At 39.5% G+C, this 18,092-nt stretch overlaps 1 protein-coding gene across 2 annotated transcripts in view; it reads left to right on the plus strand.

The window, feature by feature from the left end:
* LOC6579764 (zinc finger protein 423 homolog) overlaps positions 1–8,180 on the plus strand; it is a 41,069-nt gene extending 32,889 nt beyond the window's left edge. Inside the window, exons 4-6 of one of the 2 annotated variants that reach the window (XM_044010744.1) lie at positions 247–728; positions 3,554–3,696; positions 4,781–8,180. In XM_044010744.1, coding sequence (XP_043866679.1) covers positions 247–728; positions 3,554–3,696; positions 4,781–7,838 — 3,683 coding nt within the window. In that variant the 3' untranslated portion in view covers positions 7,839–8,180. The remainder of the gene's footprint in view (positions 1–246; positions 729–3,553; positions 3,697–4,780) is intronic. The other variant, XM_032730549.2, reaches the window with a different exon arrangement.
* Positions 8,181–18,092: the final 9,912 nt, after the last annotated feature.

Here is an 18,092-nt window from a genome sequence, read left to right on the forward strand (position 1 = left end):
GATGGGGATGGGGGGAGGCGAATCTGCTTGACTAGTGTCTGGGGTGGAGGCAACACCAAAAACATGTTGCATGTGTTAATTGAATTAAGTGTTGGCAACCAATTTTGATTTCCTGTCTTAGTCACAGTGAGACCTCTGAGAGAGCCGGCAAGCTAATAAGGATGCAGTCGCTGCCCACACACGCCATGCGCTTAATTACAAACTACTTGATACCCTATAAATTGTGTTTTCTTATGTGCCTTTCAGATATGTACAGCACGCACACTTCGTCGAGCTATTCGCCCAGCATCTCGGATGGCACTTTGACGCCCAACTCACAGCTGCAGCAGCCGCAGCAGCAGTCGCAGTCGCAGTCGCAGCAGCAGCAGCAGTCGTCGGCCGGCTCGGAGGAGGCGGGCGAGGAGTCGGCCAAGGCGAATGGCGATGCTGCACAGCAAACGGAGCTGGAGCATGAGCTGAGCAAACCGAAGCGACCGGCACATTTGCTGCATCATCATCATCATCATCATTATCATCATCAGCAGGCGCTGAAAATAGCGAACAAGCTGCGCAAAATCAATAAGGATGCAAAGCTGGCTGCAGGAGGACAAGGACAAGGACATGGCACAGCCGCCAAGTTTGATAAGTTGACAGGGGAGGGGATTAAAAGTCGAGGCGACGGCTCCTATCAGTGTCAGTTCTGTGATAAATCATTTCCACGGCTCGGCTACCTGAAGCATCACGTGCAGGTGAGTTCATAGCAACCAAGCAGCACTGCTCCACCGCTGGGTGACAGACCCCACGGCGAATGGGTTAATTACCCAACGTGACATTACGTAAGGCGCTTAGCGCATTTCACTGCCTCTTCTGGGTGGTTGACGCACGGCTGCCTTTGGGGTGACTCCAAGTGGGCCACAATGTTTGGTGTCAGTCAGCTCACTGCGGCATCCTTTTGAGCCACATTAAGTAATCAAATGTCAAGGCGCTTCATTCGTTAATTGCTATCGATTGTCTAAGAACTGGGCTACGAATAACGAAATTCGAAATGCGAAAAGTTAAGATAGACATAATGAGAACAGCTGGAATAACAATTTAAGAAATGACAGACCAAAAGATTTTTAAAGTTTTTTAAGTGTTTAACTAAATAATTATTTTTATGTAAAAGAGATCTTTAAGTAAAATAACTAGAATTAGTTAATCAAGGACACACCTAAATCAAAGAAAATATAATGAAAACCTTTGAGAGTAGTGAAGCCGAGTAATAAAAGAGTAACAGGTCGAATATGAACTCAAGAAAAGAAGCAAGTGAAGTAAGCTTATAAGAGTGGCTAGGAAAACTAGAGTTGATTTTTCCCTGCAGTTAGCGTTTCTATATAATAAGTTTCAAATCTTTGCATTCAAGATTATTTATTTATATAATCTCATTTATTTAATCTCTAAAAGTATGTATGAAGTATGCTTTACATACTTAAGTATATGTACATGTATGATCTCTATATTTCTTAAGCATGGAAACTTGTCTTACAATTAAATAGAAGTTTGAAATATGAAAGAAATAATAGGAATATAGAAATCAAACGAAGTTTCATTTATATATTATTTTATTAGTAGATTAATTGTTATAATAATTTTTATTATATAAAATGAAGTTGGAAATAGGAAGGAAATTATAGAAACAATGGAAAAGATAAATAAATACATTATTTTAATAGTATATTATGTATTAATATTTTATTAGTACACAATAAACATAAATGGAATTAAACATAAATTTTTAAAGTATACATAAAATACATTTTTTTAATAAATTTGCGTAGAAAAGTATTCCAATTCAAGGCTTCGATTTATAAAATGAAAATAAATTCACATTTTTTACTCGATATAAAAAAAAGTATATACTCAGCATTATCGAAGAATATATATTTTTTTTATATTACCCTGTACTTACTTGCAGTTATAGTTTATTTAATAATTCTTATTTGCGTTAGATATGTCTCAGATTTATTATTAAATTATATTTTATTCGTTTATGGAAAAAAAATTCCATTCTGACAAAATAAAAACTTCTTAGGTTTCTCTCATAATATTTTCAGTCATATACCAAAATCTACTTCACTTGATATTCCTCATCTCATCTAAATTTTATTTCAATTAATGGCCAATTGTTATTTATAGACTATTCCAAACTATATATAGAGAGTCATCTATCAGCCTTGGATCTTGCCTATAAAAATGATTTATTTTAATCTCTAAGCTCCCGCCCTGCTTATCCGTTCGATCGCATTCGTGCAAAAATGTTCATTGCCTGCAAAAGTTTCTCTACGCGAAAAAAACAAAAACAAAAACAAAAACTAAAAAAATTCCTCTATATGCGATGCATATCTAGCGGCCTTTATACATATAAAACAGAGCATTCTTAGAGGACGGCAAAGTGCGGTACAAAGCTAAAGAGGTGGCGCAGGGAGAGGCAAAGAGAGGAAGAGAGAGAGAGAGAGAGAGGAATACAATTTCGGTAGCATTTCAAACAAAACCCAAACACGTAACTCTCGATGTTCACCCACTTGAAGGCATGTCTCATCATGTTGATGTGTTTCTCAGTCCCATCCTCTCTTTGTTGTTGTTGTTGTTGCTGTTGTTGTTCTGGGAGGGTATAAGAACGCCCATGACATCAGCGGCTAACAAGTTGTTAACCCAATTGCAACTGTGTTTAGGACTACCGCCCGATGATCGCTTATCGCGGCTCAAACATACTGCGCTTGCCTTTGATCCTCCGGGGCGAGAGGGGCTGCTCATATGCTGATGATGATGTGGATGATTGGCGCGACAGTTTAAAAAACCATAACCGACACGAGAATCCCCCCAGTCAGGCAAACACTTTGCACAGGCTAACGCGACGCTCATATTGTGCAATAAGCCAAACTTCAACTGCGGGGGCTTGCATACAAATGGGCTAATTTTTTGCAAAAAAAAAAAAAAAAATCCGTATTTTTTTTTTTCATCATACTTCAAAGCGTCTGCGCCGACCGCCAAAGAACCCAAAAAGTAAACCGGTTGCGGGTGTGTGTGTGTGTGTGCGAAGCTAAACATACAGCTGTACCCCCTCCCCCCTTGGCACGCCCCTCTCGCCTTTTTGTGGCGTTTGCGTTGCGCATTTAGATGAATTTTTGTCCACAAGCCACAAGCAAAGAAACACCTACGTCCAACTGTCCCGCCTACCCCGCCCTGCCCCGCCCCTGCCCTGCCCTGCCCTGCCTCGCCTGCCGCCCCACTGGCTGCTATGCAGATTCTGAATCAGTTTGAATCGCTTTTGCTTCTTTTTATTTAGCCAACTGCAGCAATAAATTCAAGACAGGAATCAGGCGAGTCGACAACAGCTCGACAACTTCTAAGAATTTCAAATAGGTTAGTCAGACGCGCTTAGCTTAGCGAGCCTCGGCCTAACTCGAGGAACTAAAGATATCAGTGCAGCGATTGCACAAAGCACTTGCTGAGCTCAGCTCTCACTAAACACTGTCTCTATCTCTAACTATACGTATCTCTCTCTAACTCGCTCTCTCTCTCTTTCTCTTTTTAGAGTCATGCCGAGCATTTGCCTTTCAAGTGCGAGTACTGCGCAAAACTGTTCAAGCACAAACGCTCCCGAGATCGCCATAAGAAGCTGCATACAAATGAGAGGAACTACAAGTGTCCGCATTGCGAGGCTGCTTTCTCCAGAAGGTAAGTGTGCTGAGCGAAGGTAGAGCTGATAAGGGAGATAAGTAGAGAGTGCCTGATTGGGGCAGAAAAGTTGAAGAAGCTCTGGGGAGCTGCAAGAAATTGAGCAAGGCAAATGTTGATATGAGGAGGATGAGTTAAACATAAGAGCTGTAATATCTTATACATATATCTGTTATACTTGTTATACTATTATACTCTGTTATACTAATTAATAATATTTATAATTTTTTATATAATTTAATAATGATATCTCATATGTCTGTTATACTTAGGTTTTGTTTTATAAAATAATAATTTTATATTTTTTATTTATCCTTCCATAAGAGACGTAACTTCTCATATATGTATGTATATTATAAATATTTATTATTTTATATATTTATTTATCTTATCATAAAAAATGCAATTTCTTAAATATCTGGTATACAAAGTTTTTGTTTGAACTAATAATAATTAATTAATTATTATTATAATTTTCTTTTTAATATTTTGTATTTTTTTTTTACATATAAGGGATATAATATCTCATATATATGTTATACTTAGTTTTTTTTTTTTTTTTTAATAATAATTTTATATTTGTTTTTATTCATCTTATCCTCTTCATATTAGCATTTCTTCTGCTTATTTTGTTGGCAATTCAACGAGAATAATTTGAGGACTTAAAATATGTATAGAGAGCTAAAATAGATGCATACAGAGAGCAGAACTGCATAAGCATATTGAGACATCCAAAAAGTAGCTTGTTGGGTAAATAAATCGATCGAAAATGAAAGTTCTTAAGTAGTTGAAGTAAAGTACGGATCCTAACTTGCTAATTACTTGGAATACCCTTTCATTTGTCTAATGTTTAGTATAGTACAAAACTCTATATTTTATGATCTGTGGAATTTTAACGCCCCCTTCAAGCCTATGGAATATATATACATAGCCATATATATACATAGCCATAAAAAATACTTTAAGACTCTAAAGCATATGTAATTCAATAATTAATGCTCTACCATCTCAATCTCCATCTCTCTCTCTCTCTCTCTCTGTCTGTCTCTCTCTTTCTCCCTCTCTCCGCCTTTCACCCTTCCAGTGATCATCTGAAGATCCACATGAAGACGCACGACATACAGAAGCCCTTCCAGTGCAGCATGTGCAATCGTGGCTACAACACGGCCGCCGCCCTCACCTCGCACATGCAGAAGCACAAGAAGAACGCCGCAATCCTCGCAGCTGGCGGCAATCCCAATGCACTCAATTACAGTCCACGCTCCACGGGCTCCGCCTCGATCTCGAGCAATGGGAGCCTGCATAAGCGACGCTATGCCTTGGCGCTGGCCTCCGACAGCAGTCCCAGTCGGCTGGAGTTTCCCAAGCGGGCGCGTGGCCAGCTGGCGGCCACGCCCACGGCCACAACGATAGCCACGCCGACGCCCACGCCGCTGCTGCGCTGCAGCTACTGCCCCAAGGCAACGGAGTTCAGCAGCCTCGAGCAGCTCAACGCGCATCTGCAGAGCACACACGAGCAGCAGCCGCAGCAGCCGCAGCAGCAGCAGCAGCAGTCGAAGGAGTCGGATGGCCAGACGAATGGCTTCCAGTTGAGCTGCGAATATTGCACGATGAAGTTTGTGAATATCGCTGCGCTGTTCCAGCACATGAGAGTCACGCACTTGGATCGCCTGAGCAGCCCCAATTCCTATTACGAGCACTTCCATCGCCTGGGCTCGCCGCAGTCGAAGCTGAAGTCGGATCTGGCGCCAACGGAGAAGCCCGAGCAGGAGCTGCCCACCGATCTGAGCAGCAACAAGCGCCGCCCGCTGACCTCGCCCACGCAGCTGCAGCAGCAGCAACAACAGCAGCAGCAGCAGCCGGCGCCAGCTCCACCGCCGCCTCCTGGCATCTTCTTCTGCAATCAGTGCAATGCCGGCCTGCCGGACTTTGAGAGCTTTCGCAATCATCTGAAGAGCCACATCGCCGAGGGCATGCAGCTGATCTGTCCGCACTGCGGCCTCAGTCTGCCCGAGCAGTGCGAGTACGAGCGCCATGTGGTCGCCCATTTCCTGATCAGCAGCTCCGAGTTCAATTGCTGCAGCGCCAGCTGCGGCAAGTCCTATGCCAAGGCGGAGGAGCTGCATCAGCATCTGCTGGCCGAGCACGTCCAGACGATGCTGAAGTGTGTCCTGTGCTCGGAGCTCTGCGAGAATCGCATGTCCATGCAGCTGCACCTGGCCTGCGCCCATAGCCAGGAGTCGAAGCTGCTGCGCTGCAGCGCCTGCCTGGAGCTCTTCCGCAACGACGGCGACTTCCATGTGCATGTGAAGACACGCCATCAGCTGGGCAACCAGGGCACTCTGCCCGGTAATCCCCCTGCGCCGGCCAATCCGCTGCAGTGCATGTTCTGCCGCGCCGTCTGCTCCTCGGAGCTGGAGATGCATTTCCATTTGGCGGCGCATGCGCGACAGTTCCGCTGCCCCAGCTGCCCGGAGACTTTCCATGTGGAGTTCCTGCTGGACAGGCACATGCAGAGCCAGCACGGCGGCATCAAGGACAAGGAGTCGCCCGTTCCAGGCGGCATGGGCAGCTTGTATGTGAATGCGTTGCTGCCGCCACTGGCAGCGGCTGCTGCTGCCGCTGCCGCGGCAAACAATGCCAACAACAACAACAACAACAACAACAATAATAATATTGATTACAATGTCGCCTTCAAGGGTCTCTTTGGCGGCGGCAATCCGCCGAGCAAGTTCTACAACAGCCCGCTCCAGGTGGACACCAAGCAGAGTCCGCATCCTGCTCTCATGTACGGCCTGAGCCAGCGCTACTTGATGGAGATGTACGCCGCCAAGGCCAATTCGCCAGCCAATGCCAGCGCCGCAGCGGAGCTGTCCACGCCGCAGGCCGCGTCGGCGGCAGCAGCAGCAGCAGCGAGCGGCAGCAACAGCAGCGGCAGCAACAACAACAACAGCTACAGCTGCGGCATGTGCGAGCGCCAGGATCTGCGCAGCGAGGCCGAGCTCCATTCGCATCGCAAGCTCGCCCACAATCTGAAGACGGGCGTCAGCCTGCGCTGCGCGTACTGCTCCGGGAACTACAAGAGCCGAGCCGAGCTGGAGCAGCACATGAAGAGCTGCCACAACTCGAGCGGCAAGCACAAGTGTCTCATCTGCGACGAGATCTTCCCCTCGCCCGCCATTCTCGCCGAGCACAAGCTGCAGCACTCCAAGGTGGGCCAGTCCGGCAAGTGCGCCCACTGCGGCCAGCAGCTGGAGCACGTGGCCGCCTTCCGTGCCCATCTCAGCGAGCATGGCAACGATGGCAATCTGCCCATGGCCTGCATCTGCTGCCGCCAGACGCTGCACTCGGAATTTGAGCTGAGTCTGCATGCCAAATTCCACACCAAGTCGCCCAGCTGCAACAGCCTGCAGGAGCCCGTCTGCGCCCTCTGCCTGGAGCCGCTGCCGGGGGCGGGGGAGACGGCCAAGCTGTGCGACAAATGCTGCCGCAAGCACAATCTGAATGGCAAGCGCAAGGAGCAGGTGCAGCCCACGGCTATCGCTGCCCCTGCAGCCGCCGCAGCTGGCGCCTATCTGGAGCATCGCTGCAATCTGTGCAAGATGATCTTGCCCCATGCCCAGAAGCTGCAGGAGCATCTCGTCGAGCACACCTTCGCGGGCACCGAGCAGCGTGGCTACAATTGCTACATCTGCTCGGCTGTGTTCACGGCGCCCGCTGGCCTGCTCGCCCACATAGCGGAGCACGGCACGCGTCCGTACGACTGCAACTTGTGCCCGGAGAAATTCTACTTCCGTGCTGAGCTGGAGCATCATCAGCGAGCGCACGAGCTGCACGCTCAGCCGGCAGCGATGGCAGCAGCAGCCGCAGCCGCAGCAGCGGCAGCAGGAGCAGGAGCAGCAGCAACACGTGCTCCTAAGCAGGAGGCGCACAGCTCGACGGCCAGCTCTCCAGTGACGCTCAGTCCCAGCCATGTCAAGCAGGAGCTATACGAATCGGAGCCAGCGAATTCGCCCGACGCCGCGGAGCTGCCTCCTGCGCAGCAGGAGGAGGAGGAGTACATTGAAGTGGAGCAAATGCCGCAGGAGACGCTGCGAACTGCCGAACTACTAAGCACCGAGCGTTCCAGCAGCAGCGCCTAAGTATTATTACCCTTAACTAAATACAAATACTAAACTAAATACTATATACTAAACTAAATACTAAACATTAAAGAAAACGAATCTATCTAATGGCATTTTAAAACTCTAGCGTCCTTGAGGTTACGGATATATTTATGTATGTTGTAGTTATATCTAGCTGAAAAGAAAAGAAAAAAAATATCAATGGTATTCCCGCTTAAAATGAAATTCTATGCAGCTAGTTTCATGCTCTCTACATGGATAATATATGTATTTATATATAAGACTGTTCAGATCTATGTTGTTAATTTCCTTTTATTTAAAATCAATGATAAACTTAAAAAAAAAATAAATAAATAAAGTATAAAATTGAATTGCAATTAAAACTACTTAAAATTTTATATTCCAAATTCCGCATATTTAAAATACATTTTTTTATTTTATAAAATCTTTTGGATGTTTTTAGAAAAATTTTAAATATTGGAAAAATATTTAAAATTTTTAAAAAATTTCTCTTGTAATTAAAATATAATTTTTATAATTTCTATGTAACATTTCTGATAAAAATATATATTTTATTAAATTAAATTTCTTGAACAAAAATTTACCGACAAAAAATAAATATATATTAAAAATGTTTTTTCAATTAAATTTATTTATTATAATTATATAAATACGGAATTATTGTATGCTCTATAAATTAATGTGCCCCTCATATATTTAAAAACAAAAATCTTGCCCCAGTTTATGGTTTAAATCAAAGGAACAGCCTAGTATTAAAGACATAATATATATACATATATAATAATACATAATATATAAATATATATATAGAGAATCATCATAATTATAAAGAACTAAAACAAAACAATGCCTAGCTAAGTAATATCATAATTAAAATACGAGTAGAGTAGTTTTGATTAATGTGTGATAGTTTTCAAAAGGTAAACATGATGAATTTTTCTATTCTATAACTAGTTTGTATTATCGTAATAAAACTAACCAAGAAATATATTAATTTATATAGTTTAAAGCGCCTTGCGCTACCTTCCGTATTTATGTATACCTATCAAATATATAACATACAACATATATATATGTATATGTATGTGTGTACATTTGAATAATCAACGCATGGTAACTACAATTATGATCTATGTCTTACATAAGCACCAAGCATTTTTAATGTGTAGCATATAAAAAAGGAATCCAACACGAGACACTACAAAATATTTAGAGTAAATGAAATAAAAAACAAAAACACAGAAGTTGAAACCAAAATACAAAAACCTCGCGTAATTTCTTTTATGGGTTTACTTAGAAGTTTCGCCTGTAAATCTGATAAGATTTTTTATGGAAGCTGACGACATGCGTCTCCAACAATTTTATGGCGAATATTTTGTGTGGCTTTTCGATACCCTGTCAGCATGAAAGCATGTGGGTATCATGCGCCATTTGAAGGTGACTTGAGCTTGATTTCAGATCTCTAATGGCAATTGGCAGAGATTTTGCTCTTGGTGTGCTTTAGTTCAATGGATCTCAGCTTCTATAAGAGGTAAAGCTAAGCAATTTTAGCTATAAGATTTTGTACACTTATACTAAACTTTTTTTAAAGAGTTTATTCCCTTACAGTGAAATTTATAGTATAGTCACAAGTTAAATAGACCCGTTAAATTTCAGGTTTATGTAAACTGTATTTAAATAATTCTTGATGTTCTTAGGCTGACATATAAACATGGCTGTAAGTATATGATATTTTTCTGCGGTATATCAGGGTTAATAAAGACTTCTTGTCATAATAAGCTGGCTTATTAGCATAATTGTAATTATAGGATATATTTTTGTAAACTTTACCTAAACACCCGTTCAATTTCATATAACATATACTTAAACAATACCAAAACCATCTCAAAATATAATATTAACCAATGTGTAAAGCCTGAGACTAACTTAAGAATATTTTTAGATACATATGTCATTAGTCATTGAGCCCAAGTAACTTAGAGATTAGTCAGTAGCTCAAAGAAGAAGAGAGAGAAAGGAAGATATAGTTTCTTATTGGAGAAAAGAAGATATAGTTGCTTATTTTCTCTCCCATAGAAATTAATAAAATTCAAAAAATTCCAATACGCTAAACCAGGGTATTTACTAGTCGACCAGGGCTGATTTGAATATTATTAATATATATATATATATTCGTATATTTATCTATAAAACACTTTCCGCTTGAGGTGAATTTAAAGAGTAAATGTCTTTAACTCAATGGAGTTTCAACAAACTCTTGAGCCAATATGGCACATGCTTGCCCTTTCTAGGGTATCGACTAGCTGTGATTAGCTGCCAGAGGCTTCCTCGTTTTTAATTTCTGGTGCTTTTCGGCGGCCGCGACACGTAACGACCATAAAAAAGGTGCGCGCGAGGGTAACTCGTTTTTGTGTATATACACAAGATATATACATATATATATATATATACAATATATATGTATATGTAGATGTGCATATATAGTTGTTTTTTATTCCTCTTGCTGAGGCGACACAACAAATTGGCGCTGGGTGATGCCTATCTGTAAGACCGGTGGCAATTATGCCTGGCGAAAAATGAGACAAAAGATAAGAAGCAGAAGCTGAAGCTGAGACGGCAACTGAGACAGAGACTTCCTAGAATGCACTGGCAATGGGCTCTGCCAGTTGGACAGTGGCTAATCCGGGACAGGGTTAGCAGCACCTCCTGCTTCTGGGAAGCAATTGCAAATAAATTGCATTTAATAAATTGCCCAGGCGGAGAGCAGGAGCTCCAACTGGATGTTGGATGTCACTTTCAGTGCACCTGTGCACTGGTGACAATTGTTGGCCGTTCGCCGACGTCGGCAATCATCACAAATCAATAAAAATGTTTATTATCAGCAATTGGTTCAACTAAACACCGGCAGTAGTTAATTAGCGCCATGCCCGGCATGCCAATGCGTTCCGACCGATGGAAAACTTGAAAAACCAATCTCCGACAACGGCAACCTCAGCAGCAGCAGCAGCAGCAGCAACTCCAATTGAAAGCCTGCCAAGGAACAACTTTAGCTCCAACTCAAAATCCAACTCCGAGTCGAGCTACAACTGCAACTGCAGCTCCATTGATGGTTTTCATCGCATGCAGACCGCCAGGCGCGTTGGCTCTCCGAGTTTCCGCGAATTGTTTTTATTATTTTTTTCTTTACAATTTTTTTTTTTTTTTTTTGCCTTTTTCTTTTTAGCTCAGAAAACGTCACCAATATGTCGAGAGCCATTGGATCTAAATCAAAAGCCACCTCCCGAGTATCACGCATCGATTCGCGTCGATTTATCTTTTGGTATTTGCGGCATTTGACGGGTTTTTACAGTCGACTGATGCATGCGCGCACCGTGGTTGAAAATCAATTTAATTTTAATTTAAAAAAATTGTAAATTTAAAATTTATATATTTATGCATATATATTAAAAATATGTACATAGTTTTTATATTATATCAGAGCTTTTTCTTGGCAATATCGGCAAAGATTAAATAAATAAAAAAAATATAAATAAAATAAAAAAAAGTCAAAAAAAATTCATTTATAGACAAAGGATACTAGGAAGTATTTGGTAGAATTTTATTTTTTATTTTTATTTCTTTAGCTTGGGCAATAAATTACATTCTTTCTGGCTTCAGCAGGACTCAAGTTATATTTAAAAAATATTTAGCTGTAATTTAAGCTTTGATTCACATTTAAGCTCTTTGTTTATTCAGCCAAACTTCATTAACAAGAATTATCATAGCTTTTGCTCCACTGTGCGGCGTTTGAAAGTCTACTTGGCTGCTTGCCGCACCGACAGCCAAGTGGAGCAACAATTGCAGTTGTTGTTGTTGTAGTAGTATGTTGTTGTTGTTGTTGTTGTCTCACCTGCATGTTTTGACGTCTCTTTGGCTGTTTGGCGACGCATTAGCAGCTACTCCTTGTTGCAAGCAGCCCGGCCAGGCCAAGCCAGGCCAGACCCCTCTGCCCCTTGAGCTACTCTATTAAAGTTAAGTGTTGGCCTTCGCCTGGCATGCAGCAACCATTCCCTGTCTCTCTCTCTCTCTCTCTCTCCCTCTCACTCTGTGCTACAATTGTGGCATGTGAGCGTCTAAAACATTTGGAAAAGCGTTGCAAGTCTTTAGATTTGTTGCGCGCGTAACTTTGACAAATGAAGAAGCGAGCAGTAGACATATTTGGCCAGCTGATGATGCTGACAATGATGATGATGTTGATGATGTTGAGGAACACCTAAACCAAAACCAGCGCCTCATAATGGATACAAATGATGATAAAGCTAAAGGCGAGACCCCATCAACTATGCCTCGCTGATTTGGGAGCTGCTTTTCAAATGGACAAATGTCGAGCAAAAATGTTTTCGCATGCCTTATTAAACAACTGGTAAAGTGAAATATGCCCGGAGCTTTTTATACCGTGGAAACGGCGTGAAAAGGTGCATGATAAAGTTGTGGGTTTGTATGTGACAGTGAGAAATGGAAGTCTCTTACGCTGTGGAGAATGTGGCATGTGCTTGGGGAGTTTCAATCAAGCTGCATAGCAAATTTTAGTAGCGCAGCTCTTAGATTAGCTTAGTTCCATGGGACTGTCCCAGTGAACTTGGGCAATATAGGAGCAAAGTTCTTGAAATTTGATATGCAAACAAGTGTTGGGTTTTTATAAGTATTTGTCTTGAGTTTGGTTTAGAAATATTGCTCAAGCTATTAGTTATTAAATATATCGTATGGAAATATTATATTTTATATTATTTTTTTATTTTTTACTTTTTATGAATTCTTTATATCGGGAATATTTACAAATAATTGATTACCATCCTTAGTAAGTAATTCTTACTTAATCGGAGTTCTTTCGAGAGACAGTTCAGGGAAACTCGGGTATTATACAAGTTTGATATGGTGTTGGATTCATTATGATATCTAATGTTATGATTATGATATCTTATGATATCTAATGTTGTTCATTATGATATCAAATGTTGAAAATTTTGAAAAAATAAGATCCAAGACAAAACTTTAGATATTGGGATTATATGTTTTTGCTCTTTAAAGTCTTACTGCAGACAAATTTTGAACAAAATATATACGAAAATAAGATAATAAGATAATAGATACTTTTGTATATAATCTGTATATTCCTTTAGTTCTTAACAAGCCAAAGAGTCAAGTATGAATATAAATGCTATGTAAAAATTAACATAATAATTTTGAGAACAATATATTTCACTCTTACAACTTACAGGGTAGCTATACACTAACTGTCTTGAAAGAGCTCTTCCTCCTTCTCTTCTTCGTATTTTTTTTTTCGCAAGGGTAACTGCGCCCCCGCACACAACACGCAAACGACCCTCACAGCCAAATGCTTAGCGCTGTTAGACAAGGGGCAAATGTTTCCTTCCGGTTCGCATGGAACATGGCATACAGAACAGGGTCAGAGAGAGAGAGAGAGGGAGGAAGAGAGAGAGGGGAGAAGACTTTTCGCAGTGCGAATGTGTGCCAAACATGCGAGAAGCGGGCGGGAGTATGCAGTACCCCAATATTCATTACCGGCTTATTAACGTGATTTACCGATGGGGGTGATGCTAGTTATGTGTGTGTGTGTGAAGGATATGATGCTCAAGGATGTGTGGCAGCGGCTGGGAAACTGACTTTTCAAGCGCCATATAGCCATGCATATATCCGTTGTCAATAAAGCTTGTTAATGATACCGTGCGAACCACTTGATGGATGGCCTCCACAAAGCAAATGTGTCAAGCTCTGCAGCTCTGGCTAACCATAGGAATATATGAATATATATGGAGAAAGGTATTTCGAGATATAGTATAGCTGTCATATGCAAATCCAAATTGGAAGCTCATCAAAAGTCTAATAGAACTGTCTAAAGTAGAGGGAGGTTTATATCAATTAGCTGTCATTTCCGCTCACTCAATTTCAAGATCCGAGTTCTTCACTTAAACTGAGCATATTCATATTCTGTTTGGTTTGTTGTCTAACTGTGAAATTTGAGATATATATCAATATTTATTATGGCCTTGATCTATAGATATAGATATAAGAAATCGGCTTGGCTGAATCAATAAAATAAACTGTTATTCTAAGAGCTTAGTTTTATATTTAATTATTAATTTTTATACATAGCGCATATATTTATATTTATGGCCAAATTATTTAATTAAATTTGCAATTCACTATTACATATTTTTGTTTATTTTTCAAGTCTTAAATATATATATAAAAAAAAAAAAATTAAAAACCAATTAAACCAAAATAAATTTTATAATAAAAAATAAATAAAAAATAAAATGCTAAATATATAATAATGATGATAATTTATAATTTAATTATATGTATTTATATTTAAGTCTCTTATTTTTTTCATTATTAATATATATTTTATTTTTATTTATATTTTGTTAAATTTATATTTTTAATTTTATAATTATATTATCAGTAATAACAGATAACATATTTCTTTATTTATTTATTTTTTTATTATTTCTTTATTTATTTTCTATTTTTTTGAAATATTAAATTTTTTAAAATTTTTATTGTGTCATTATTTGTATATATTTATTTTTAATAAAAATTTATTTTTAATAATTTTCTATTATTACTTTTTTATATTTATTTGTAATAAAATGTATTTTTAAATATTATTACTTTTTTTTATAACATTTTAAATTATTATTATTATTTATTATTGATTATCTATTTTTGTTTCATATTTTATTAACTTTTCGTTTATTTAATTTAAGTTTTTTAAATATTTTTCATATTAGTTTGAGGCTCATAATATTATTTATCTCTATCTCCTTAACACAGCTAAAGTCTTTCCAATTCCCCTAGAGCATTGCGACTTCGACCTTTCCCTAGCTAATTATTTCTACTCTCTCCACTTTATCTTCTTCTTCTTTTTTTGTCTCTTGCGCCTAACTAATTAAATGATTCCTCCCCAACAATTGCAGTTACAATTCCAATTCCGATTCCAATTGCAGAGGCAGTCGCATCTCTGATGTAGGCGCTTAATTAAATTAATAAACTTGTCTGATGTTTATCTGTCATGATTAATAAGCAGATCTCGCCAGATATACGATATGCATATATCCGCTGGCCAAGTCTTAATTATGACAATGCGCACGAGCTAACCAACTGCACGCATTCACTTCAAAGATGCTCAAGAACAGACCCAGTCCGAGTCCCACTCACAGATACAGATACAGCTACACCTACAGATACAGATACATGCACAGCTATTTGGATACAGATACACATTTACAGCTAACAAATTGCGCCTCTTTCATTGGCTAACCAGGTATATATACACACACACTCACACACACACACATGTGCATATATTTATGTACAAGATTCGTGTCAGCTATCGGCTATATATACGTATGTATGTATGTATGTATGTATGTAGCCGACACTCGTTTATGTATCTGCATCCGTAGCTGAGGGCGTGGCATGGGTGGGCCACAGATACAGATACAAGTCGTTTGGCAGCACAAAAGCAGGTCAAAAGCAAGGCACAAAAGCATTTCTAGTTAAGATTAATGTAGACAAATCTAGTCAGAGTTTATCCAAGAAGAAGAAGACGAAGAAATTTAATAAAAGTAAACGAATTTAAGACGACAAAAGAGTTTCTCTTGGGGAAAACTTACGCAATCTGCTGACAATTTGAAGCTATGAAGAGATTTAAGTTATATATAAACATAGATGGAGACATGGTAAAAATTTAAGCTGTCAAGAGATCATATCTGAAGTAAACTACAGTTGTATAAATGTTCGATGTACCGTTATACTATATTTATTCTACTGCTGTACAGTATTATCCCCAGATTTCCCATCAATGGGTTCTGGGCATAAAAATCCAGCTAAATCAGAACTGATTGAACAGTTGGCAAACTATCTGAAATATTGAGTAGCTCGTTAACTGATTGAGACTGATTGACGGGGTTACTGATGGCCTGAGTAACTGGCAATTCGATTGACACTCTGATTGATGGACTGATTGCACTGAAGACTGAGCTATATGATTGACTGATTAGCTCGTAAGCTAACTGATTGACAGAGTAGCTGACAAACTGATTGACTGATCGATTGATTGACTGACTGATCGATAAGATTAATCGTTTCACAGGCAAATGATAAATAATTTACAGTTTAAACTTAAAATTTCATCTAATTCCCAGTACTACCTTGTGCTACGATTTCTTATTCTTTGCCTCGCTGAACTTCCCGTTAATATTCGAGGTATTCTGAGCTCGTTAACTGTTAATAATATTTACATCAATTAAATAACTTGGAGTCTATCATTCAATTTGATCAGCACACGATTTTCAGCTATTCATAGGACATGATCAGCCTCCATATATATCCTACATCTCTCTCTCTCTCTCCCTCTTCACTCTCTGCCTCATCTCAATGGAAATTCCTTTGGTTTCGAGCGTGCCGCACAATTGTGTTATGTAAATCGATATCGATCTGGTTATGGATCGCGCAATTAGTTTGATTGATTGATTGGCATTCAGGACACGCAGCACCAAATAGCAGGAGGAGCAGCAGGAGCAGCAGCCAAAACAATGAAGACCTCAAGACGGAGAGAATTCGAAATTCTTTGGCTGGCATTTGCGGGCGGTTTGTTTTTGTGCGCAATTTATAAAGTTGCTGACACAATATAATAGCTGGCAGGATAGCGCAAGGAGCACGGTTAGAGTACGCCAAGGTATGGCCAGGCCAGGCCAGGCAAGACAAGGACCAAGGATCGAGCCAAGCCAAAGCACCTCCGCCTTTAATTCTCGCGAAAAATTAAAAAGGAGCTACAGCGCAAAAGTATTGTATTACCATTTAGAGAGGGAGACACAGCGAGAGCGCGAGAGAGTGAGAGAGAGAGAGAGAGAGCGACAGAGAGAGATAAAGAGAGTGAGTGAGGGAGATCCAAGCTGTGTCGCCTTGATAAGACTCCAAGGCTATATAAAAGGTCCTTAAAGACAATAGGGAGCCGCAGCGTTTCCTTGCGCCTTATTCTCCCTCCCTCTGTCTCTCCCCTCTCGCTCTCTCCTCTTACTCCTTATATATATATTTATTTATATTCCTTATCACAGATCAAATTTCAAGAGAGAACGCTGGGAAAGGATGTGCCTGGATCTTCTATAGAACTAAATATAAATAAGCATAAAAAAAAAACGAAAACAAATTGAATGAAATTACTCATAAGATTTTTTGGGCGTAACTGAAGTCAATCGTGTGGTTCATGGAGAAGCAGGACACGAGTTATGTAATTTTGTCATATAGATCATAAAAGATGCAAAATATATGTAAATCATAGAACATCTGAAGAATTATTAGTATTAATACTTTTACTACTTTTTTTACTACTACTATTACTATTATTACTACTATTACTACTTTTACTACTGCTTCTACGACTATTATTGCTACTACTATGCCTCCTCTTATTAATGCTCCTGCTAGAGATATTACAGCTACTACTATTAGTACTGCGGGTACTGCTAATATGATTAGAACTGCTTCTACAAAAACTACTACTACTATTAGTACTATTTCAACTTCTACTACTATTATTGGTACTGCTTCTGCTACTATTAATAGTACTATTTCTACTTCTACTACTATTATTGGTACTGCTTATACTACTTCTATTAGTACTATTTCTACTTCTACTACTCTTATTAGTGCAATTTAAGCTTCTACTACTATTACTATTGGTACTGATTCTACTACCACTATTTTTACTTCTACTGCTTGTATTATTCCTTCTACCACTACTTTAAGGACTTGCTTCTTTTACTGCTACTATTACTACTTCTACTACTATTACTACTCTTAGTACTGCTTCTATATTCTATATATAGGATTCATTGACAATTGTTGGTCAAAAAGAGGCTTTAAGGTTTCATATTGCCATAAAACTAAAAATATATTTTAATTGAGTCTGGCAATAGGTATTCTAAATTTAGCATTTCTTAGACTAATCTACCCAGAAATTAATGCAGCTTTAAGAATATCTTTCATAAAACTTTCACAATCTTAAGCTCAAGTTCATTTAGTTCTTGGCATTCAAGTCAATGCACGCTATATGGATCGGTGGAATTATAGGGTTTACATAAGTTCCAACTAAGAGTGTGAATGCTGTGACAAAGACGATTTAAACGATTCGTCAGAACTGAAGACCTTCATTAAGTTTTGAGCCAGAATTTGGTAACTTGTTCT

The sequence above is a fragment of the Drosophila mojavensis genome, unplaced genomic scaffold (genome assembly GCF_018153725.1).
Source record: "Drosophila mojavensis isolate 15081-1352.22 unplaced genomic scaffold, ASM1815372v1 contig_80, whole genome shotgun sequence".
NCBI lineage: Eukaryota > Metazoa > Arthropoda > Insecta > Diptera > Drosophilidae > Drosophila > Drosophila mojavensis.